This window comes from Lipotes vexillifer, unplaced genomic scaffold (genome assembly GCF_000442215.2).
Source record: "Lipotes vexillifer unplaced genomic scaffold, Lipotes_vexillifer_v1.1 scaffold43, whole genome shotgun sequence".
Classification (NCBI taxonomy): Eukaryota; Metazoa; Chordata; class Mammalia; order Artiodactyla; family Lipotidae; genus Lipotes; species Lipotes vexillifer.
Window position 1 is genome coordinate 1140762 of NW_006770037.1, and position 26725 is coordinate 1167486.

The window sequence follows — 26725 nt, forward strand, 5'->3', positions numbered from 1 at the left end:
CATAGTGGCTACATCAATTTACCATCCCACCAACAGTGCACAAGGGTTCCCTTCTCTCTACATCCTTGCCAGCATTTATCACTTGTCTTTTTGATAATCATTCTAACAAGTGTGAGATATATCTCATTGTGGTTTCAATTTGTATTTCCCTAATGATTAGTGATGTTACGCACATTTCCACGTACCTTTTGAACATGTGTATAACTTGTTTGGAAAAATGTCCATTCAGGTCCTTTGCCCATTTTTAAAAGCGGATTATTTGGGGTTTTTTTGCTATTAAGCTATATGAGCTCTTTATATATTTTGGGTATTAACTCATCAGATATATGGATTGCAGATAATTTTTCCCATTCCACAGGTTGTTTTTCATTTTGTTGGTCATTTCTTTGGCCATGCAGAAAATTTTTTTGTTTGATGTAATTCTACTTGTTTATTTTTGCTTGTGCTTTAGGTGTTATATCCAGAAAGTCACTGCCAAAACCCATGTCAAGGAGCTTTTTTCTTGACATCTGAGGAAGAAATTATACTAATTCTCTATAATCTCTTTCAGAAGATAGAAGCAGAGGAAATACTTCCTAATTCATTCTATGAAGCCAGCATTACTCTAATACTAAAATCAAACAAAGACATTGCAAGAAAACTACAGACCAATATCTCTAATGAACATAAATGCAAAAATCTTTAATAAACTATTAGCAAATCGAATCCAACAATGTATAAATAGAATTATATACCATGACCAAGTGGGATTTATGCCAAGTATGCAAGGCTGGTTCAACATCCAAAAATCAATATAACCCATCACATCAAAAGGCTGAAGAGGAAAAATCACATGACCATATCAATAGACGTTAAAAAAAAAAAAAAGCATGACAAAACCCAACCCTCATTCATGATAAACCACAGTAAACTAAAATAGAGGGGAACACTTCCTCAACTTTTTGTTTTTGGCTGTGCTTTGTGGCTTGTATGATCTCCATGGTGGTCTGGTGGTTAGGATTCAGCGCTTTCACTGCTGCGGTCCGAGTTCAATCCATGGTTGGGGAACACTTCCTCAACTTGATAAAGAGTATTTACAAAAAACCTTCAGCTAACAACATATGTAATGATGAGAAACTAGAAGCTTTCCCACTAAAACAGGAACAAGGCAAGGATGTCCTCTCATATCACTGCTTTTCAATATTGTACTGGAAGCCCTAGCTAATGCAATAAGACAAGAAAAGGAAATAAAAAGTGTACAGATTGGGAAGGAAGAAATCTGTCTTTATTCACAGATAACATGATCATCTCTACAGAAAATCTAAAAGAAGTGACAAAAACTCCAGAAACAAATAAACAATTATAGCAAGGTAAAGGGCACAAGGTTAATATACAAAAGTAAATTGGGGGCTTCCCTGGTGGCGCAGTGGTTGAGAGTCCGCCTGTCAACGCAGGGGACGCGGGTTTGTGCCCCAGTCCAGGAAGATCCCACATGCTGTGGAGTGGCTGGGCCCGTGAGCCATGGCCGCTGGGCCTGCGCGTCCAGAGCCTGTGCTCCGCAACGGGAGAGGCCACAACAGTGAGAGGCCCGCATACCGCAAAAAAAAATGAAATAAAAAATAAATTGCAAAAAAAAAAGTAAATTGCTTTCCAGTAGTGAGCATGTGGAATTTGAAATGTAAAACACAATACTATTTACATTAGCACCAAAAAATAAAATACTTACATATAAATATGACAAAATATGCACAGGATCTATATAAGGAGAACTACAAAACTGTGATGAAAGAAATTAAAGAAAGAAATAAGGGGAAAGACATTCCATATTCATGGTCAGGAAGACTTGATCTGTCAAGATGTCAGTTCTTCTCAGCTTGATCTATAGATTCAATGCAATCCCAAACAAAATCTCAGCAAGTTATTTTATGGATACTGACAAACTAATTCTAAAGTTTATATGGAAAGGCAAAAGACCCAGGATACCCAACACAATATTGAAGGAGAAGAGCAAATTTGGAGGATTGATGCTACCTGACTTCAATTCTTACTGTAAAAAGCTACAGTAATCAAGACAAGGTGGTACTGGCAAAAGAAGAGCAAACAGATCAATGGAAAAGAATATAGAGCCCAGCAAGCGACCTATATAAATACAGTCAACTGGTCTTTGACTGGTCTTTGACAAAGCAGCAAAGGCAACACAATGGAGAAAAGATAACTTTTCAATAAACAGTGCTATAACAACTGGACATCCACATGCAAAAAAATGAATCTAGACCCAGACCACACACCCTTCACAAAAATGAACTCAAAATGGATCACAGACCTAAATGTAAACTGTAAAACCCTTAAAAGATAACATAGAAAAAACTCTAGATGACCTTGGGTTTGGTGATGACTTTTTAGATATGATAGCAAAGGCATGATCCATGAAAGAAATAACTGATAAGCCAGACTTTATAAAAATTAAAAATTTCTGCTCTGTGATAGAAACTGCCAAAGATAATGAAAAGATAAGCCACTGACTGGGATAAAATATTTGCAAGACATATCTGATAAAGGACTGTTACCCAAAATATACAAAGAACTATTAAAACTCAACAGTAAAAAAACAAAAACTTGACTGAAAAATAGGCCACAGACTTTAACAGATACCTCACCAAAGAAGATGTACAGATGGCAAATGAGCGTATGAAAAATGTTCCACATCATATGTCATCACGGAAATGCAAAATTAAAACAATGATATACGACTATACATCTATAAGAATGGCCACAATCCAGAACACTTACAACACCAAATGCTGGTGAGAATTCAAGAGCAACAGGAATTCTCATTCACGGCTGAATGTGAACGCAAAATGGTATAGCTACTTTGGAAGACAATTTAGCAGTTTCCTACAAAACTAAGCATATTCTTACCATATGATCCAACAATCATACTCCTTAGTATTTACCCAAAGGAGTAAAAAACACATGTTCACAAAAAAAAAACCTGTACATGAATGTTTACAGCAGCTTTATTTATAATTGCAAAACTTGGAAATAACTAAGATATCTGTCATTAGGTGTGGAAAATAAACTGTGGCACATCCAGACAACGGGATATTATTCAGCGCTTAAAAAAATGAGTCACCAAGCTACGAAAAGACATGAAGGAAACTTAAATGTACATTACTAAGCAAAAGACACCAATCTGAAAAGCTACATATTGTATGATTCCAATTGTATGACATTCTGTAAAAGGCAAAACTATGGAGACAGTAAACAGATTAACAATTGCCAGGGGTTGGTAGGGGAGGGATGAAAAGGCAGAGTACAGATTTTCAGGGCAGTGAAACTATTCTGTATGATATTACAATGATGGATATGTCATTATACATTTGTCCAAAGCTGTAGATTATACAACACCAAGAGTAAACGCTAATGTAAACCATGGAGTCTGGATGATAATGATGTATCAATGAAGGTTTATCATTACAACAAATGTCCCAGTCTGGTGTGGGGTCTTGATAGTGGGGAGGTTGTATGTGTGGGAATGAGGGTAAATGGGAACACTCTGTACTTTCTGCTTAATTTTGCTGTGAACCTAAAACTGCTGTAAAAAAAGTTTATTAAAAAAACTGATAAATGATATAAACAGGCAATTCAAAAAAGAAACTGAAATGGCCAGTAAAGACATAAAAACATAGTTATCTTTATAAACTAAAATGAAATACTGTATTTTTTCACTCAGAGAAGCAAACACTAAAAACTGACAACATTCAAGTGTTAGTGACAACTTGAGGCAGTGGGTTTTCACACTCTGACTGTTGGAATGTAAACTGGTATAACCACTTGGGAGAGCAATTTGACGGTATCTGAAATGAATTATGTGTACACTTAAAACACAGCAATTCTACTTTCTACTTCTACACAAACACAAAAGAGAAATTCCTCCACACTTGTGCAAAACGGCATTAAGAAGACACCTGCACAGCAACTGCAGGAACATTTTGTTTTTGGATATATACATTCACAGATGTGGATACATGTATGTATGTTTACGTATTTTCAAAAGTACTGCAAAGATACATATTAACCTTATGCAGTAGTTGCTTTGTGAAGGGAGATTAGGGGAGAATATGAATCAAGAAATTTACCTATATTATTTTGACTTAAAAAATAGTTTAGCAAAATGATAAAATATCAGCTATTAATTCTAGATAATAGGATTTAGGTAAATGTTACATAATTCTTTGTATTTTTCTGTATTTTAATTTTTTTGTCTTAGCAATTCCATTAAACATAAAAAAACCTTGTAATTTCAGTCATTAGAACAATACAGTTAACGTCCTGTATCTCCCCCAAATCTACGGTACAATTGAGTTATGTACTAATGATAATGACAATGGTTCACATTTTCTCTGATGGTTGAGTATTTCCTGTCATATGACAGAACTGGGTCAGCCAAAAGTAATCTACATCTCATTTCAGAAAACATAAACAGAACTGCTACAAGAGTTTTCAAATTGTAGACTGGTTAAGGACAACAACACTCATGGTCATTTCCTTAGGAGCTGTGTCAGGCCTTCCATGAAGGAACACAATCTGCCTCAATCACTAAAATCGAATATTGACTTACGTTGAAGGAAACACTACAAAAGCTACATCACTCTGAAAATAACTGCCTGTTCTCTTCTCCTTCCCATAAAAATTAAGTCATCAGAATGAGGTATTAAATAATAATATATATTTCTAATAAGGAAATACTAGACACCTCCTGTTCTACCTTAATTCAACATTTCTTTACCTTAAAGTAATATAAAAACTTTAAAGAATAAAGTAATATTTTCACAAATACACCAACACAGACAGCTCACCCCAATCCCTACTCCTTGAGATAAACTCAATGTCAGTCATCAGTCATATACATATCATGCAACTCATAATTTCATGAATTTATCTAATACTTACTAAAAGTCTTACAGATGTCAGAAACAGCTTTGAAGACTCTGTCAGAGAAATTCACTTTCACCTTCACATACTTCATGTTGGGAAGTTGCAGGCGGAGCAGCTTGTGCTGGGGGGTGAACTGAAGCTTAGCATCTGCCTGAACGCCATACTTGTCCAAGGTCCAATGTGTCTTGAGGAGCCAAGTTCTCTTCTTTTCCCACCACAGAGCGTGGTCAGACCAATCTTTTTTTACATCTATTAAACAAACAAACAAAACACTTCTAAAAATCATCAAGATCACCTTGAGAGAAATCATAAGCAGAAAACTAAATAACTGGGTATTTAATATGATCAACTAATTAAATACTAAGTGCCTGTTTTCTGATAGGTACAAAAGAAATACTAAATAGCTGAGAAAACATTCTGCCCTTGAAAGCTAGTATAGAAGGGAGCTGAGGCAGAATACACAGGGTAACTAGTAATGCTTAAGGGGGACACACAAATGAGGAAGAGAGTAAGTACTCTCTGTAGGCATTCCGAGAACAAAGAGAACCCTGGGGGCTAGAATCAGAAGGATTAATGATGAGGCGGAGTTGGTGGATTCTGAGCCCAGCCTCGAGGAATGGACGGTATTCTGATGATAAAATAGGTGAGAAGGCTGAGGTATATGAGGCTGCAGAGGCATGCTGAGGTTAATGAGTGGTGAAAAGTAAGATGGAACCAAAGTGAACAAAACCCAATATCCTAGGTAAAGAAGAGACTGGAAAAGAAAACATCCACGAGTAACACTTAATAACTTATTAAGAGAAAACAAAAACAAAAAAACTACACTCCCAACCACAAACCCAAATACATTCCAAGAAAAGTAACTTATAAGTCACACTGTCCAACTTTTTTCCCCCAATATATTTCGGTACAAGAGAAAACAATATCTGTTATACTCTTTAACATCCTTATGCAATTAAATGAAAATAAAATTATACCAAATAAAGAGTATAATTTACACAAGATTTGGCTACCCCAAGATACAGCAGATCATAACAATAAACTTGCAAATGAAAGCCAACTTTAGCTAGTTCTTAAAGTAGCAATAAAAGTAAAGACTTTTTGGATCAATTATATGATAAAATAAGAACCAAAAAAGGGGGACAGGATATTTTTTTAAAAAAACAGTATTAGCCAAACAAAGCTTTCCAGGGGAAGAAAATAAAAATATTATCATGATTCTGATATAAAGTTCATCTTAATACAGTTTTAAAAAGAATTGGTCAATTTTAAGAAGATAAATTTAAAAGTATACACTAACCTGAATTTTTTTTTAGCACCTGTCTACAAGAAAGCTTCAGAGTAAAAAATCAAACCACCACACTGATTATGAGCCTAGAAACACTTTCTATAATGGTGAAATTTACTTGATATAATTAACTTCTCCTTATTATGGAAGAAACTCATCACAGGTGGGAAAAAGACTTTCAATTCCCCCAGCCATTAAAAAAAATATTTTAATTAGTAAGTACTGTAATGGGAGAACTGTAATTACTTGTGATTATATTGCCATTTTGAAATTTCAATATTTGTTTTGGGAAAGCCCAGTCAATTATGTTATTTGAAGTTTGGCTGCAGAAATACATATTTTACAACTACTTACTTAGTTGTGACACAATGTATATAGTACCCTGCATCTTAAGTTATTTTCCAGCACAGAATTTATCAACTAACTTTTAGAAACAACAAATCTGATCTAGCTCACAAGAACACAACCAAGGTTGGGACCTTTTCATATACTATGAGGTAAATGTCACACACATTACAGATGGTTTACTTTTTTCTTCAGGAATAAAGAAGCCAAAGCAGAAAAAGATAATTTGTAAAGAATGATAGTAACCAAGCAGAGCAAGGCCGAGCTGAAATGAATTAACTGTAGGTAGGTATCTAATACTTTCTTCCCCATATCTCAATCCATTCACTTCTGCTGCCAATATCAACCATTAAGGAAGCTACAACATATATTCCCAGTGGGGGGAGAAGAGAGGAAAAAGCTGTACGCCGCTAATAATAATAATAATAATTTTGTAAATACTGACTTAAGTCATTTGGGTTCCCTTTGACTTAAATCAAAAGACAATCCTGAAATAAGAACTTTGGCACAAGTAGCTTATTTGGGGTGGTGGTGGGTGGGGCGCGGACCCCAGGAAGCATACTTGAGGGGATTAGGAAAAGCGAAACAGAGGGAGAAAAGTCTATTAAGGATTCATTAACTTCTGTGGATAACTGGAGTTCAGTCCTGTGAGATACCCTCCGAGGAATTCCATAGAACATGACTTAGAATTATCTCCCTAAGGAAAGAGAAAGCTGGGGCATCTATCCAATTCCTTGGTTGAGGGTTGCTCCTAGGGCCATTCAATTCCCAGCATCTCCCCAGCTGCCACGCATGGGCTGGCCACCCTACACTCAAGCAGTTAACTCACCAAGGCTGAAATATTTACTACATGGACTTTTACAGAAAGACCTTGTAGGCCCGGATGCAATAAAATCTCAACTTTGCATCAATTAGGCTTCAAACGCTGACCTCAGAAACAGGTACTTCCCGTGATCTTCCTCTTTAAAAATTTAACCCTCCCCATCAATTCCACCTTGGATTTTTACACCAAAGGAACGGCACCCCTGCATCCAATAAGAATAAACATTGACAAGAAGGACATATAATCCAAAGATTGTGTACTAGAAACCTATGAATAGTTTGTTTACCCACAGAAAGAGAGAAAATCTTTTACTGACTGGCAACACTAGTAAAATCAGTCTTTTTTACCCACAGAAAATAGTAGATAAGTAACAATATAGGAAAGACAAATTACCCCAAATAAAAGCAGAAACAGGACACCAGAAAAGATCTGAAGTGTTGATAGGGCACATGCCAAGAGACAAAAACAGAGAAAAGCAGGCATTCTGACAGCAAAAGAAGTAGTCAGTGTTAGAAGATGGAATGGTTGGACTATGGGAGCCTGTAACATATGTTCACATAGTATATAATTTTTGGTAGCATTCTTGAAGACTCAAAATACCAGCAACCTAATCAGCATTAATTATAAGATAATCACTACTACAGAACAAGAACAAACAGCATCTATAAAATATTCATTAATTCCACAAATATCTACTGAACATTTACTATGTGCCAGAAGGCACTATTCTAGTGCTAGAGATACAGTGATGAGAAGAACCAAGTTCCAGCATCTTTGAAGAAGGCCAGTATGACTAGAATTGAGGAGGTGAAGCATCAGAGTGCTCGGCAGAAGCCTTGTATATTATAAAGTCGTTTAGCTTTTATTATGTGTGTGAGAGAAGCCACTAGAGCAGTGTTTTTCAGCTTGTTTGGCATTAGAATTATCTGAGCAACTTTTCAAATAGAGGAATGCCTGGACTCAGCCCAAACCACTCTGGGTGTGGGTCTAGAAATCGATTTTAAGCAGGGGAGTGATTTTTTCCTCTTCTCTCTCACATCTTCTTTTGCTCAAGACAATCCCTCCTATATGAAATGATTATGTTCCAAAAGTTCCTTTAAGTCTTAGAATTTACATTGGGCACAAAGAAACATTATAAATAGGTTCCAAATCAGACTGTTACTCAAATCTAAAATAGCCCAAAGTATACTACTAGCAATACTACACTAAACTGATATCATAAGGCTTTTGCAGAATATATGGTTGATGTTCAACTACAGATGTAAGGAAAACTGCTAAGTGGCACCTGAAGACTGTGGGTTGGATGGAGAGGAAGAAAGACAATGTTGCTGGTAAGTTGTGAGGGAGACAACGGCTTCCTGCTAAAGTAGGGCACTTGGCTACTCCCTCGTCATCCTTCCATAAACTCCAGGAATTAACTGGCCTCCTTCCTCTTTCCCAGCTACAATCTGTTGTCTTAAGCCAAGGTTTCTTTCCTCTACTAAAGCTCCTAAAAACAGAAGAGCTTTACCTTCTGCTTTCCTCTCTAATTCCTGAAACATACAACTATTCTGATGTTTCTAATGAAATGTTATTGCCAATAATGTGTAAAGACAAGGTCTACAAGTAAAATTAATGCTTAAGTTTAAAAAATTATCTCTATAATGTAATCCTTAATGTTTATTGAAATGTAAAGGACATTAAATATTAATTTCGCTTTTCGATCACATAATCTTTTGTTCTTAACTCCTCACTCTCACTCTTTTAGGTCTCTCTCCTCCCAAACTCCTTTTAATTTCAGAGGTGAGGCAGCTGAGGATACTGCTCCCTTCTTTTTAGGATGTGCCCTCCTGTTCTTGTTTTTAATCACTCAGACCTTCAAAAAAGGAAACAGGCAAAATGGACGAAGTGTTGCTCTTCAGGTACACAACCAATAAATGAATCAATAAACATTTTCCAAGGACCTACCATATGCCAGACACTAAACTAGGCCATGGGAATATATAATTAGTAACGTAAGAATTCCCATCAAAGAGTTACTTACAGTCCAAGTGAGGGACGCAGACAGTGGCAGAAAGATCAGAATCCAGTTCTAATAGGTATCTAACTGATATCTCAACTCTGAAGAGTCAGCATGCAAAAATGGGCTCACAGACTAAATTTATGTTCACTCAGCTCTGCCCAAGGTAAACAAACTCTGTCTCCCAGGCACACAGAAACCTGGTATTTCCACTTTATTTAACAATTTCTTTACCTCCCTACAGATGTCCAATCTGTCCTCTTCCTCACTCCTAAATACCTATATTTCCTATAAGACTGCTAGTTCATTAGGGTCTCAAAGAGCTACAGGGAAATAGTCACTCAAACCACTCCATTTCTCTGTTCCAATACTATCTATACTTTGGAATGTCAATTTATTTATATATAATGGACCCCAGTCCCCTCCATACACCAAGAAGCTAATCAATTCAAGATATATCCTAAGAAAGATAAGGATTACACCAGATAATTAAGGACTAGACCATGGAAACTGTGATTCAAGTGAGGGTTGGTTTCAAGAGTTCCTTCCTAGAACCGGCCAACACTACAAAATCACTCATCAGTTCACTCTCAAAACACCAAGTGTGAAGGAATATTTATATTATGCATGTCTTTAACCGATTTAACAATGGCAGCTACAGACAATAAAACTCAAAAAGGTTATGGTTAGTAGCTATTTTACTATTTGAAGAATGCGTATAGTACTATGCAAAATTAAACTGAGTTCAAAATAAGTGAAGAACACAAACAGGTATCAACTGCAAACACGCAATTTAGAAAAATAATGTAATTAACCACTTTTGATTTTACATTAGAAACTAGAATTATATTATACAATGAATACTCTATCATCTAAAAATAATTGAAATAACTTCCAAGTCATTCCTCTATTCTTTAAGACTCTTCTACAGAGACCAGAAGTAAATTCCTCAATTCTTTTTAATCTTATTCTAGAAGAGTAACCCTCCCTTCCAGACTACGCTTCATTCTAGAGGAATAATCCCCAACAGATTCTCAGCAGTGTATTCTATACTACATTACTACAACGCTATCTATGACTGAATCAAAGTTACTATAATAGGATTATTAGTACACTAGAAAGAAGTATATTCCTGATTTTCCACAGCTATGAAAAGCAGAAACAGACTGCTTTAAAAAAAGTCCCAGAGCTAACTCAGCTGACATATACTTCTGTTAATCAATAAAATGAAAAAAGGAAACACTAGCAATGAAGCATGTAAATATTCCATAATTCAGTAACTGTCCCCCGCTCACCCCGTCCATTCAACAAATTAAGGGAGACTACACCAAGATCATATAAATAGTAATTATATTAACCTAATCTTTAAATCTTTAAAATTGAATATCTCTCTCCAAGGTCTAGTTTCTTCCTCAGTTTTTCTTTCTATCCAAGTACTATGGAATTTACCTCTCAAAACGCTGTTAAATTTGTCCCTTCCTTTCTTTTTATTACACTGCTTTAGCTTAAGTCCTCAGCATCTCTTGTCTGAACTACTATAATCCCATTTTTTACAAAACTATCTGAGTTACCTTTTAAAATGCAAATTTGATCACTTTACTTCTCTACTTAACTTTACAGGTCCTTCTGTTGCTGAAGTGTTTTATCACCTCTTAGCAGGTTACACAAACCTTAACCATCTGTGCCCCACACTGCTTGGCTATCCCCAGGTACAGTTCATGCTCTGGCCCAGTTTGTGAAACAACTTGATGTTTTGTGCGTCCTTGATTGGATACCTTTCTCTTTCCCCCTTCATCAAGCTGACAAAATCCTACAGAAAAAACAAATATTACCATCTCCAAGGCTTCACTGACCCTCCTGTTAAAGCAGTTACGTACATCTTAGCACTCTGAATAATATACCACACTTCATTATAATTGATTTTATGTAACTACCTTCTTCCACTCGATTAAGGGTCTTTGATCTTATTTATCTTGTACCTCAAAGGCAGAGCCCAGGGACTTTGCTGGTGGTGCAGTGGTTAAGAATCCACCTGCCAATGCAGGAGACACGGGTTCAATCCCTGGTCCAGGAAGATCCCACATGCCGCAGAGCAACAAAGCCCGCACGCCACAACTACTGAACCTGCACTCTAGAGCTCGCAAGCCACAACTACTGAGCCCTCATGCCACAACTACTGAAGCCCATGTGTGCCTAGGGCCCATGCTCCACAACAAGAGAAGCCACCGCAATGAGAAACTCGTGCACCGCAAGGAAGAGTAGCCCCCGTTCGCCGCAACTAGAGAAAGCCCACGTGCAGCAGTGAAGACCCAACATAGCCGAAAATAAATAAGTAAAATAAATAAATTTTTAAAAAGGCAGAGCCCAGGGCCTGGCACATGGAATTAAACCAATAAATATTTGTAATATGCAGGCAACGTGTAAACTCTTAAGTGTATACAGGCAAATGAAAAAGTAATAAAACTGGTATTTACTGTACTGTAATTTAAAACATTAGAAATATTGAGAAGTGTTACACTTCTTTGTAAAAACTTACCAAGAGTAGTTTTATTCATTTATTTATTTATTTTCACTGCACCAGGTCTTGCTGCATGAGGGATCTTTAGTTGCAGCATGTGGACTCTTAGTTGAGGCATGCATGTGGGATCTAGTTCCCCGACCAGCGATCGAACCCGGGCCCCCTGCATTGGGAGCGTGGAGTCTTACCCACTGGGCCACCAGGGAAGTCCCCAAGAATAGTTTAAATACTACGTGTCTATGCCCTGGCAAATTATCATGCTCCTTTCTAGGTTTGGATCAATTTCCAACATTTTATCCTGCGTACTTTCAATGCCATGCTATATCTCCGAGAGTTCTTTTAATATGCAGTTTTTTGCTGGTGTCTTCCTCTGAGACATCTTTGTCTTTTTGTCATACCACTTAATCTCATTTATGTCAATAAGTTTGCCTTCACTAAATTCCTCTGGCTGTATATCCAGAGTCTCTCAAATGGCAACAGCACCCGCATTCCCATGGTGAGCTGTTTCTTCTATAACTCCATTTATGCTTGATTCAAATTTCAGTTCTGGCATCACCGCTTTTTGGATTTTTCTGCTGCACATTTATCTTTGTTGGCCAATTCCCTCTTTCAGTTTTCCATTAAAAAAAAATCTCATGAGTTTATCAGTGGGAGAAAAAGAAGCAACACAACTACATATGCTGTCTTATGCATGAACACAAATATACAGTAACCAATCATGGACAGACTGAAATATGTGATATGACTGGTCACTGATCATGAAACACATGTTACTGACACAGTGAATTGCAGACTGAAGAGCTAGAAGCAAAGTTGGTACTTTATGCAATTACTCAAAGTATGGTGGTAACTAAAATGTGAACCATGTTGTTGGGATAACTGGTGTTAACAAAACCATGATAACTGAAACATGTGCATACTGAAACTGTGCAAAATACTGATGGTTTCCAAAAACCTGATATGTCCTTTTCTTAAAAAAAAAATGTTTTTCATCTGTTAGCATAAGCAGTAAACTGCTTCAAACTTTATATATCATTCAAATTGCCAAATTATTTCAATTAAAGTACCCCATTCAATTTTAGCTTAAGAAAATTATTGGTTTACATTAAGACTTCAATGACTGACTAAAGCAGATGCATCACCCAGTTTTCAAAAACATTTAGAAACTAAACTCCTGACTAAAAAGTGACTAACTGATGTTTCTTTGACATAGCTAACTTGATTGAAAATTAGGAATTCACTCATCAAAACAAAACAAAATCAACTAAGTTTACAAATGGCCTTCTGAAGTTACTCACAAACCCAAAATAATGTTTATCAATTTCAATATCAATTATTTCATATTACAAAATATACTAACTCAAAGTGGTTGAGAAGCTTTACCAGATGACATACATGCATGCAATTACAGAGTGCGCACAAATAGAAGTCATGTCAATTATTCATTTCCAGAGGGTGGGTAACTTTCTATCCAATCCAACAGCTTACTACTAATTTGGTTCAACTTGACTTAGTTCCTAGAAGACTGCACTCAGAGTCCATGCAATGTCAACATGTAACAAATTCTAAGAGAGTTAACATCAAGGCTGAATGTATCAGTTAGTATTTGACTCACAGAGGTAATATAATTGGATTTGTCTTTTAAAGTTGGTCAAAGGCACTAGCTATTCTATAGTTCAAAAAAGAAGTAACTTAAGAATATTTTATTGGCTTTGACATTTAAAATTTATCTCAGAAACAAATTCTAATACAGGACTGGAGTGCAGACTACTGAAAAAATATTTCTTGGAATCCAAGAGGCTTACTACTGCTTGTATCTTATGTTACTGACACATATGTATATGATGAACTCCAAATTTGTAAAGATCTAATGTCTCTTCCAATTTTAAATCTATTATTGGTATCTCACAGCTCTTAGTACAAGTGTTTTAAACCTGGTTTACAATGCACTTCAAGCACTTGCTCATTTCTTAAGCCTGTCAAGTCACGGGTTCCCCAGGATCATTCCTCCATCATCATTAGACTTCTTTCAGTTCCTCAAATGGCAGCCTTCCCTTGTTCCCATGCTCTCATGCTGGGACTTCTCATCTTCTCCCAACCTGTTGTTCTTTTATCCCATGCCCCCATGCTAAGATCCTCTGTGACTCTTCTGGCTAATTCCTACTCCACCGTCAGCCCTCGTTTTAAAAGTAATTTCCTCCAGAAACCCTTCCCCATTGACTAGGTCAGATTCCCCAGTACATACTCTCAGAACTATTTCAATTATCCTAACACTCATCACATTATAGCAATTAGTTATTTAAAGACTGTCTTGCCCCTAAGACTACAAGTTGAATGAGTGTAAGGAATAAGCTAATTTTGTTCACTTCTTGTCTCTCCCATTCATAGTATGGTATCTAGCATTCAGCAGGTTCTCATTTAAAACATTAAGTGGGTGCGTGAAGGAATAATAGAACAGAATATCATTTCCTCACTTACTTAACTATATCTTTCCTCTCTATAATTATTATCTTCTACTTCTCTAAGCTAGTCTCCAGAACACCATAAACACTGCAGTCCTCAATCCAGAATGCCTTTCTTCCTAACTTTTCACCCTGGCCCTCTTTAAATAAAGCCAGTCTCTGTTCATGCTTCTAAATCTCTACCACCTTCCTGTACCACTTATTTGGCACTTCACAACCAGACTGTCAACTCAAAGCAATCTTCTGTTTTCATTTTGGTACTAGAAAGCTGCCCACATTTTGAGTGGGGACTATGTCCCATTACCTATTATAATGGTTGGCCCTCCATAAATGTTTTGCTTGCTGCTACTACTGATGAGGTCAAGTTCATGTACCTCTTTAATCCCCACAAAAGTCTCATGTTATAAACCTCTCTAACCTATTGAAAACAGAATATGAGTGTACAGACTTTAGGTAGGAATATTTACATGCAAATGTCTCCTCTTGCTCTAAAGCCCCTGTTTCCTAGTCTAAGTTCTTTAAGGCATTTATTCCCCAAACTCATAAGGTAAGATATTTAATAGTGAGATATCCCAGAGGTCCATTAGGACCCTCAATAAAATAACACCAGTTACTCTAACAGAACTTACTATGTGCCACTGTGTGCTTTACACATATGTATTCATTTAATCCTCACAACAACCCTATGAGGTAAGTATACCATTATGTCCATTTTACTTGTAAGGAAACTAAGTCACAGCAATGCTAAATAACTTGACACAAGGTGACAAAGCTTATAGGGAGTGAACCCAGTATTTAAACCCAACAGACATCTTCATCTACAATAAATAATGCTGGCACTGTATTGGTGTTTTATTCATAACCTTGAGTGTTCCATTAAGAAAAGATATCAAAACCATCAATACACTGATGCTTTAACAACACAATTGATCTTTAAAATACTTAATGTAGTTTTTAGTTACAGCATAATATAAGATAGGTAAATATCTCAGAAAAGATTCACTACAGATTCCAAAGCAAATGTCACCTCCTCTGGGCCGAAGGTTATCGGCTCCATAACCTTGAAAACTGTATAAGGGTTGCCCAAGGATACACTGAAACTGGATGGTCCTTATACAACTAAATAGTAGATAATTGAGTCTGAAAACTGAATCGTGAAAGGAAAGGAAATTGAAATGTAAACTCCGTATTTCAATGATTTGTTGCTTATCTTCTCTTAAGAACACTGATTCACTTAGAAGCAAAATTATTGAAACTGAGAGAAAATATCAGAAAATAAAATTTTCAAAACATTTTACCACGTAACTCTGGGTCACTATGAATAAATAGTGTATTATTCTCAATGAAGGAAGGTAGACCAGGATTCGAATAATGACCCTTTATACACAACAGTACTGTTTTAGTTTATCTTCTAGTTTAGAGAGAGATCATATTTGAAAAATAATTTTCAAAGAACTCTAATAACATTACAAAGGTAAGGGAACAAACATAAATGAAGGCTTATTCTGTGTTTATCTATATTGTACAAATAAGGAAACTGAGATCCTTAACGTGAAAACCCTGACTTAAAAAATTTAAAAAATCACACAGCTATTAAGTGGGATGGTCAGGATTGGAATCCAGGCTTAATTCTTTCTATAACATTAAAATGTTTATTATTCAATGATGCTTTACTATAGATCTATTTTTATAACTAAAGTTCTAAAAAATCTAACTTTTCTAGTAGACTGATGATAAATCAGTTTTCATTGGACTATTATTTTACACCTCAGATTCTACCAAATTAAAGTTGTAATTACATTATTTTAAATTGATATGATGCAGTTATTTCCTTTCTAATACATTATCACTACTGTACCTCACATATTCCTCCTTATTAACATACAAATAGACAGAAGCTATACAACTTACAGGACAAAATCTTTGAGACTTTGACTAGGCCAATTTCCTTGCATGAGACAATTTTTCAAAAGTTCAATCCAGAAAAGAAAAAACGTGATAAAATGGACTTCCTCAAAATTTTTAAATTTTGCTCTTTGAAAGATACTGCTAAGAAAATAAAAAGACAAGCCATAGACTGGGAGGAAATACTGCAAAACACATATCTGATAAAGTACTTGTATCTAGAATAAAGAACTCTTAAAACTCAGTAAGAAAACAAACAACACAATTTAAAAAAATAGGCAAAAGATATGAAGACTGTTCACTAAGATATACAGATGACATATAAGCATGTGAAAAGCTTCCCATCATTAGTCATTAGGGAAATGTGAATTAAAATCATAATGAGATACCACTACATACTTTATTAGACTGACTAAACAAAAATAAAAACAAAAACACCTGACAATACCAAGTGCTAAGGGAGGACTGAGAGCAATTGGAACTCTCAAAAAAATTTTTTTCAATTTTTATACCACGCTGATAGGCATGCAAAATGATGTGGTCACTTTGGAAAAGCTTGGCAGTTTCCTAAAAACTTTAAGCATAGGGGGATGGTGGGGGTGGTGGTGGTAGGATGAACTGGGAGATTGGGATTGACATGTATACACTAACATGCATAAAACAGACAACTAATGAGAACCTGCTGCATAAAAAATAAAATAAAATAAAATTCAAAAAATAAATTTAAGCATATACTTAGGATACTACCCACCAATCCCTCTCCTTGGTAGTTATCCAAGAGAAATGAAAATACACATTCATGGAAATGTTTACAACAGCCCAATTCATAATCTCCCCAAACTGGAAACAACACTGGTAGACTGGAAACACTGGAAACAAGTGGTAGATGGATAAACTGTGGTACACATCCATACAATGAACTACAACTCAACAACAACAACAAAAAACTACTGATACACACAAATCTAAAATGTATTATGCTAAAAATATTTTTTAAATAAAATAAAATGTATTATACTAAGCAAAAGAAACCACCCTCAAAGCTACATGGTACCATTTATATGACATTCTAGAAAAGGCATTCAGTGGTTTTTAGAAGCTGGGGTTGAGGGGATGGGCTGATTATAAAGGAACACAAAGACATTTTTTGTAGTGTCGGGAAAGTTCTATATCTTGATTGTGATTGTTTTACATGACTGCATGGATTTGTCAAAACTCAGCATGTTATACTAAAAAGTATGAATTTTACTATATGTAAATTATACCTCAGTAAGCTTGACATTAAGAAAAAATTAACAAGCAAAAAATGCAATAATTATGCAAAAATGTATTACAAATGAATTATACTGGATATGAATTTGTAACCACAAACCCAAGTGTAGAATGTCACATCTCATTTAAAAAATTATTTTATAATATTCTTTTAGAATATTTGTTTACCTCACACTGGGCATATACCATTTTGTAATGTACAGTGGCATCAGCATTATTAATTTTTATTTCAGTAATATAATTATTTAAATAAAAATACTGAATATGGGGCTTCCCTGGTGGCGCAGTGGTTGAGAGTCCGCCTGCCGATGCAGGGGACACGGGTTTGTGCCCCAGTCCAGGAAGATCCCACATGCTGCGGAGTGGCTGGGCCCATGAGCCATGGCCACTGAGCCTGCGCGTCCGGAGCCTGTGCTCCGCAATGGGAGAGGCCACAACAGTGAGAGGCCTGCGTACCGCCAAAAAAAAAAAACAAAAACAAAAACAAAACTGAATATGTTAGCTTTTTTCTTAAACCACTTTCATTAGTTTCTAAATGGGCTTAATGTTTTCATATGCCAAGACACAATTCTGTATCATTCCTTTGTTATAAGTGAATAAAAAACATACTACTGAGGCCTTCATGGTTATAAATTTTTCAAATCTCTGGAATACCATCGTCCACTTGTTGGTCCATTCCATTTCAGAAATCTCATGAAAACAGTAGTTAAATAGCTCTTTGCTACATTACAGGGGCAGGTGTTTGGAAGTGAGCGAAAGAGCGGAATGATAGCTATTTTCCTTGCTGTTTAGGGGGTGAGAGCACAAAGCAGTCCCAAACTAGGCTCCTTCTGAGGAGTACAGTTCTCCATGATTAAAGCTAGAACCTATTAAACAGTCTAGATTATATCTTAACTCCTTTCAAAAGGAGTCCCTCCCTGACCCCCACCCCCAGTTCAGGGTATTCAGGGACTTTCAATGCCACTCTCATTTGTATAGCACAAAGAGTCCATGTAATGAATTTTCACATGTAGTATCTCTTTTCCCACCAAGACCTATGAGAAAGTTTTCTTAAATTTGCATTTTACAGATGTCAAAACCCACTCAGCAGATTGGATGTCCAGTGATCACACAAACCAATATGTGGCAGAGCCAGAATATTGTTTATTAGTCTATGGATGCATTAACATTTACTACAGTCTAAAAGACAACCAACACTATGGGAAATCTATATCCAATGATGTCTAAAACTATTATCTATACCTTATCCAATAGAAAGCTAAGAAGAAAACTGAACTTTAAAGATAAAAGTGTATGAAAAAGAACCTATAAAAATATCATTCTAGGGCTTCCCTGGTGGCGCAGTGGTTGAGAGTCCACCTGCTGATGCAGGGGACACGGGTTCGTGCCCCAGTCTGGGAAGATCCCACATGCCACGGAGCGGCTGGGCCCGTGAGCCATGGCCGCTGAGCCTGCATGTCTGGAGCCTATGCTCCACAACGGGAAGGCCACAACAGTGAGAGGCCCGCGTGACGGAAAAAAAAAAAAAGCTAAGGAACTGTTCCATAGGGTGGCTATGAAGTCTGAAAACAGGTACAATTGCTTTACACGTATCTTAATGTAATATTAAGAGACCACATATTACATACTCTCCTATGGTTCCAAACTTGGTAGCCATTGTGTATATTAAAGGAAACTAAGTAAAGAGGTCAATTTAGTGACAGTTAAATGAAGAATGAAATCCTGGATGGAAAAGACAAAGGCCAATACTGGAACAACTGGCAAATCTGAAATACGGATGCATGTCAGACAATTAGTATTGAACATGTTAGACATGTTAGTACTGAATCAATGTTACATTTCCTGAATTTGATAACTGTAACGTAATACCTAAGAGAAAGTCCTTGTTCTTAGGTGATACATATTTTAAGTACTCAGGGATGAAGGGTTATGATGTGTGCAACTACCTCAAATGGTTCCCAAAAAATGTGTATGTGTTTACGTGTACAGAGAAATCAAATGACAAAATGTTAACTGATGGTCTAGATGAAGATTATAGTGTTCACAGTTATTATTCTTGAACTTATAAGTTTGAAATTCCAAAAAATAAGTAGTTGAAGGTAAAAAGCAAAACTTTCAATTTTCTTTCAATTTTCTTCAATAGCTAACAGACGTTTCCGACAAGATCTTTTCTAAGAAACTGAATAAAAAAGATATTCTTTCTAGTGCCTCTATAAATAAGTTAACTCTAGTTGGAATCAAACAGTATTTGTTGATCTTTTAAAAACTGCGTATAAAACCCAGGAGCAAACCACACATAATACATCCAAGGAATAGCTTATAATTTATTAGGTGCTATGAGAATTTCAGTAAAATTTACATACTGCCCTTTATGTTAAGGAGCTTAAGATGTGCTGAGAAACATAAAATTCAATGTCCAGCTCCTGTGGATCATTAACAGTACTCTAAACACTTATAAGACAGTACATATTTAACTAAAATTTTCCTCACTCTAATATATATGATTTCACCATTAGGTGTTTCTCCCACCCCACTCCAAAAGATTTTCAAACTTATTTTTATCTTAATATATTTCACTACAAATGCAGTGAGGCTGCATCATGTAGACATTTTACTTCCATGAATTCAACCATAAGCTCTCAGGGGGAAAAACTGAGGATTTCAACAGCACAGCACCATTCCACGAAATAAGCATACCTTCCCCAAGGAGCACTAAGCAGGAGTATAAGGGAGCTGTCCAGTAACATATGTGTGTCTCCCTGTGTGCATCTTGCCAAGCTCTGATCCTAGTATTCAAAGTATTTTTGTGTAACAAAGCCCCTAATGCAAGCCAATTTCTTCATCTGGTGCTCAACTAAAGAAATTTATTTTTGGAGTTTCTGAAGGAAAAACTAGCTATTTTGCACTCCTGTGAGATAGAATGAATGTATGGAAACCATACTTCATGATGACTTTAAGGGATTTTTAAGGTCATTTGAACCAAAATCTTTTTTTTTGGGGGGGGGGGTCATCACGTGTGCTAAATTCACAGTTTAACTCAATCCTAACATGCAACTCCAAGGCAAATGTACTCTATTTCATTATTATAGCAAGAACATGACACACTTTAAAGCAAGGATGACTTCTTTCCAAAGGCTACATCCAGAAACATATTCCTCAAATTTTCTAAGTCAACTCCATATATTTTTTTAGGTGCTCCTGAGTCCGCCAATTTACATTTTTTCCTCTGGATTATCATTTAATCTGATTTAACCCAACTTCTACATTCTTCCTACCCATAGAATCAGAGTTAGAAAAAACGTAGAAATCACACAGCCTATTCCTCCCTCCAACCTCATAGAGCTGTTGGCTGGAGATTTCCATTCACTAAGTTCCATGTTATAATAAATTCCTTACTCTCTAACTACCATAAATTTTTCTAGAAAATTAAAGATCTAACTGTACACAGTTCTAAAAAGACAATTTTTATAAAGTGATACTAAAATGCAGTGAAACAAAGCATCTCTCTGGCATTCTGAATCCTCAACACGTACTAACCTCTGAATCCTATGGAGTAGAACAGTTTTAATAATTCTCAATGATCTCCAGAGGAACGTCAGGGAATCCCATAAAATTGGGCCTCTTCCTTACAACATTTTTTTAATACAATTATTTTATAATTTTATCCTCTGATGTCTTATTTTTATAATCCTTAACCCTGATGTCTTATATTTTAACTCTTTTCTTAAAAAAAAAAAAAAAAAACTAGGGACTTCCCTGGAGATCCAGTGGTTAAGATGCCGTGCTTCCACTGTAGGGGGCGTGGGTTCCATCCCTGGTCAGGGAACTAGATCCCATATGCCGCCTGGTGCGGCCCCCCCCGCCCAAAAAAAACCAACTATAAGCTTTCAAAACTGTTTTAAACAAAAAGTACAATAAATTTAAAAAATTCTATTTAAAGCTTCTAATCTGGATTTTTAAAAAAATAAAGTGAAGTAACTTTTCATTTTCAGAATGAGGTCGAAATTATTTGTCTAGTAGCAGCCTAAAGTCACAGACGCAAAAAGTTTCTGTGACATCAGGATGTAATTCCCTAAAGCCCACCTTTTCATGGTATACACTCTTTATTTTCTTGTAAAAGGTTAGTGCAGAATGACAAATGTGTTGTGTACTAAAATTTAAAAGGGATTGTTCAGATCTCTGAATGAAAGTCATAAATCTAAGAATCATGGTTGAATGACCTTAGCTGAAGAAGCACACAAGTTCTTTATAAAATTCTAACTAAATACAAAGATGTTGTTGACATTCTAAGGAACCATTACTTACTTTTACAGCTTGCTTAATTAAAGTGCCTAAGTCTGGGATGAACACTGTACCTTCAAAATAAGGCTGACCTTCAAGGGCCAAACCTTAGTGTTGTATCATAACCCTTTTTTGATCACAGACCTCTTTGTGAATCTAATGAAAGCTAAGAAGCCTCTTCCCAGAAAATTTCACATGTGCACATACACACAAAATTTTAACACAATGTTGAGGGAAGGAGTCATCATGGACTCTATCCATCCCAGAGAAATAATTGCTATCGCTGATTATATGGAAGACAGCCTTAAAACATAATGCTTTGGTATTCATACACACTCTGATGAGAATAAGAAGGGTATCAAACACACATCCGGAGTTTGAAAACGTAGGTGAAGGCTGTTCTGCGGCACCGTAAGTGTTCTGAGACCAGAGCACCCTGGTCCTGCTAACTGTCCATCCCTGCTCTGCAATCCCCTCCAACATGACACCCTGTCTCATCCCTACCATGACCTCCACCTCTTATCTACACTCGGCAAGCTGCTCTGATCTACTTCGTTGACAAGTAACCATCCAGTCTGCCCTTTAATACCTTCAGTAACACAACTTAGGGCTTCAGAAGGCAGGCCATTCCAGTTTTAGGCAACTCTGAAGCATTATAAAGTTCTTTTCTAATCTGATTAGCCTGGTTTGTAAATTTTAAATGCTGTCCTGAATTTCTCCTCTATTTATTTGCCAATAGGTAACAAAATAGCTTGCCATTCAAAGTATCTAATCCTAAAACCAGGAGCAAAAAATCATTTAGCCTTACTTTTTCCCAAACAGGAGAGTCAGAATTAAGCTGAAAAACACTTTCTATTTGAAAGTCAAAATCTAAGAGGATCAGTATTGGCTCAGTTCAAGAAAGATGTAAGGCTTTCACGTACACAACATCTCCTACCTTGTTGGGCTTTTCACTGCATAAAATATTTAAAATGCATCAACATTAAAAGATTAAAATTATAACCACTGCAAATTAACATCAGTTCTGTCTAAAAATAGTTTCTTCCCTGTATTTCTATTTATTCCTGTGATTCTGTAATAAACAGCTCTAATCAATGCAATATAAATATAGAAGTCATTATTTATTCATTAGATAAAGCCTGGCTTTCAAGAACTACAAGTTATCTCAGTCACCTTCAACAGGTCCTTTTCCACAATAAGAAATATCTCTTATTGAAACCGGAGTATTAATAAGGTCCATTTATCATATATAAAGCAATCTCTGAAGAAAATGCTTGCTTCCTTCGAAAACAAAGGAAATACAAACAATTATATTTGAAATTTTCTTCCTTAAACGTAACCCCTCACTAGTGCTGAACAAAAAAGGTTCAGAAATATTCTGCACAGTGATTGATTAATGAGATAAGAACAATGCTAACCAACAGTTAAGTGGATAAACACACAGCAAAATCTCATTTTCAAAGGGCCACCCAGGGGGGGCTCTATCCTGGGTTTTGTCTCAGAGAACCAAACAATGCACAGTCCCAAGGAGGAGGCTACCCTGCAAGGAGCTTCTTTATGGTCCTTCAATAATTAAACTTCCTGCAGGAATCCAAAGAAGGCCCATCTAAATGAATGCTGTCTTACACTGCAAATTACATTGGAGCACTATTTTGGTAAGTTTATGTGGTAGGTATACACTAATCCCTTGGTAAGAAATACATTTCCTTATAAATAACCACTTCTCTACTTTTCCAGAATGGCCAGAAGAAGGAATTCTGTGTTTTAAAGAGACACACACACAAAGCCTAAAAAGATAATGCCATGCATTTCCACTTTTCAGAAACTGTATTACAAACAAATGGCACAATAAAGCTCAGGAACAGTCCTTCAAGCATTTCTCTTGTAATAAAAACATTTATTGAATCATTTTAGTTGATTCTTCCAGCTGAAAATGGTTTCATCCATCACAAATGTGTGCTGAAAAATTTTTCTTACACTTCACATTGTTGGATACCCTATTATTTAAGACTGAGTCAGTTTTAAATCAATCAACAGTTCTAAATCAATATATTTGTACCTAAGCAAATATGTCAATCTCGAGTAAGTTCAATAATGTCTGCTTTTTAAAACAAAATTCTTTCACCAGCTTGTTATTCATATAAAATCGAACGCGGGAAATAACTTACTTAAAGCACGGACTACTATTGGTAGTCAAACACTGCCCTACCCCTTGTAAGAGCGGATGACTGCAACATTTTGATATACTCCATCACGTAGTAGTACAGCTACAAGACCTTCATATCAGCGCCAGAAGTTGAACAATTTCCAGTAGAATTTATTCTTAAATAGATTTTGCATCATCCTCAATACCAAACGTCACCAACATCCAGGTACACTGAAGATGAGTAATTGATAACCACAAACCCTGTAATATAACCTTCTCAACATTCACTCGTGCACTCTTTCATTTCTTTTAATGTGAAATCGCTAAGTGTAAAGAATTAAGGAATCTTTTCCGTTTACTACTCAGTTGAGCGTATTAATTGGGAGGCTGGAATCACCACATTATGAAAATTTCAGAGTAACAATACAAAACAAGATTCAAAAGGAAAAAGGTCTATTTGCTTAAATGCTGAGAGAGATTACATTTTTTAAAAAAGTATTTGCGGGATGCCAAGCAAGATTTCCAAAATCCACCCGTCCTCCCGCCTTAAGTCACCCCCCCAACCCCGCGCCCAGTCTGGGTAGTCGTTACTTTGACGCGGCCGGGATGCTACTCACCGAGTTTTTCCACCAACTTGAGCATCACCCCTCCAATGTGCACCTCCCCGGTCACTCTTAGGGTGACATCGCGGTTCAGGTCCGTCACATGAACGCTCAATTCCCACGTCCCATCCGCATAGCAGCCATCTGGCATCCTTATCCCGTCTAGAGCCATGGCTCCTTCCTGCAAGCACGGAGGAAATGGCTCTCGTCAGCGTCACTCCCCCAAAGGCAGGCAAATCCCACTGAACTCGCACAGTCGGCCGCGAGGTGAGAGAAGGTGGAGAACGCGAGGGTTTCCGCACGAACCCAAGTTCGGGAGAGAGGCGGTGAGACCAGCTGCAGGCAGGATCCTGCGCCCCTTCCCAGCGGCTGCCCCGCGCTCCTGCCCCGCGCTCCTGCCCTGCGCTCCCGCCCCGCGGCGGCCCTCGGCGGACACGGCGCCGCCCGCCCCGCGCGGCCCCAGCCTAGCGGCCCTCGCCTAGCGGACCGCGGCGGGCTTCACCTGCCCGCCTGCTGGCCGCACCCAGGCTCGGGAGACGCCGCCTGCGGGCTCCACAGTGCTCCTCCCCGCCCGCGCTCCCCCTCAGTCCCCGCCGGGCCCGGCCCCTCACCGCGTGCTCCTCGCGCTCCCGGCCCGGGGCTCCCGCGGCAACAGGCGCGGGGCAAAGGCTCGCCCGGCGGCGGCGGCGGCGGCGGCGGCGGCGGCGGCTGCTGCGGCTGCGGGTACCCTCCTCGGCGAGCGAAACGCTGCGTCCCGGCCGGAGCGACTAATGGAGTCCGGTCGTCGCGGCCCCTCGCCTCTCCCTCCGCGCTCCACCCCTCTCTCCCCGCCCCCTCAGTCCGAGTCCTGCTCCCTCCCCCTCGCCCTGCCAAGGCGCACGCAGCGGGTCTAGCCGCCTTGCCCCTCCCCCCGCGTCCCCTGCAGCCGCACTCGGGGCCGAGGCCGCAAGGACTCCCGGGCTGGGGGCGGGGCGGCGCGCGGCGGGTGAGCGAGCAGTGCGGGGGAGGCGGGGGCGCCCTCGGCGGCAGTAATCTCTGCCCCGCCGTGCCGCTGCCCTTTTATGGAAATGAAGGACCCGGCGTAGGGATTGAATCCAACATCCGGGCTCTCGGCGGCGGGACCTGAGGAGGGGGAGCCACGGGAGCGCAGCTGCCTCGCACCGGGGCGCGGGTGGGCGCCGGGCGCGGGGTTCCGCGCTCGCTTCTCTGGCTCAGCGAGGGCCCGCGACGGTGGGTGTCGGCGCTTCCAGCCGGCGGAGGGGGCTCGTCCGTGAGAAACCGCCACAGGAAATTCCCAGGGCAATGTCGTTTGCGGGGAACAAAGTCCCCCCGCCCCCTTCCCGTGCCTGGAGCGAGCCCAAAAGTCTCAGGGCGGTGAGAGGGGCCGCACTCTGGGAGCTGGAGACAGAGGGGTGGGGACGTAAAAACTTTAAAAAGTAAATGCCCAGGCCAGCTCCGTGAACCTCCAACAAAAGAATGAGAAAACACGGAGGGAGGTGAACCACAAAAATTGCTTTGCAAGCAATGTCCGGCACAATCAGCAACTCCTACTGGACTCCCAAGAGTTTGCTTGCGCTCTTAACCCATTCGGAAGCTCCAACCAGAAGTGAGTCATTTAGGTCCTACGATGCGCTTGTTAGAGGGGAAAAAAAATCAGGGCAGTGAGTTTTACTTGGAAACTGTTTTTTCCAGCCTTTTCAACTCTTTGTACGTATTTGTGTATTTTTATGTGCAATTTAGCACTAACAGCCTACTAAGGCATTTAGATGGATATACATCCTCAACAGCACCCTGAGCCACACCTTGAAGGAATTTTAATAGCTCTGGACCGGTGCCAGCAGGTACGGGAAGAACTAAAGAATGTTACCTGTGGAGACTGACCAGTGATGGAGAACGGTCCTCCTGCTTCCCACTTTACTTCCACTTCCCCCTTTTACTGGCGCACTCTGTGGAGAGGGCTCCGGTCAGAAACAGCTAGCCGGGGAAATTGCCTCGCTGGCAAATGCATGGCTCGACGAATTTAGGTCCGGAAGATGCAGATAAGATATCCCAGATCCCACAAAAGACCCCTGTTTTAAAAGTCTCAAAGTCTTCGTGAACTGTGTCAAAAAGACGGACCTCACCACCGCCACCACCCCCCCACCCCCCGCAAATAACCCTGTGTTCA

The 26725-nt window shown here is 38.4% G+C and overlaps 1 protein-coding gene across 3 annotated transcripts in view; it reads right to left on the reverse strand.

Annotated features, from left to right (window-relative positions):
• The window catches only part of FERMT2 (FERM domain containing kindlin 2), a 70737-nt gene extending 45491 nt beyond the window's left edge, over positions 1-25246 (reverse strand). The window contains exons 1-3 of one of the 3 annotated variants that reach the window (XM_007445961.1): positions 25170-25234; positions 24574-24739; positions 4933-5166 (exon numbers count right to left, since the gene is read on the reverse strand). In XM_007445961.1, the coding sequence (XP_007446023.1) occupies positions 4933-5166; positions 24574-24730 (391 nt within the window). In that variant the 5' untranslated portion in view covers positions 24731-24739; positions 25170-25234. Of the gene's footprint in view, positions 1-4932; positions 5167-24573; positions 24907-25169 lie in introns of those variants that run through there. The other 2 variants (XM_007445962.1, XM_007445960.1) reach the window with 2 other exon arrangements.
• Between the last annotated feature and the right edge of the window lie 1479 nt (positions 25247-26725).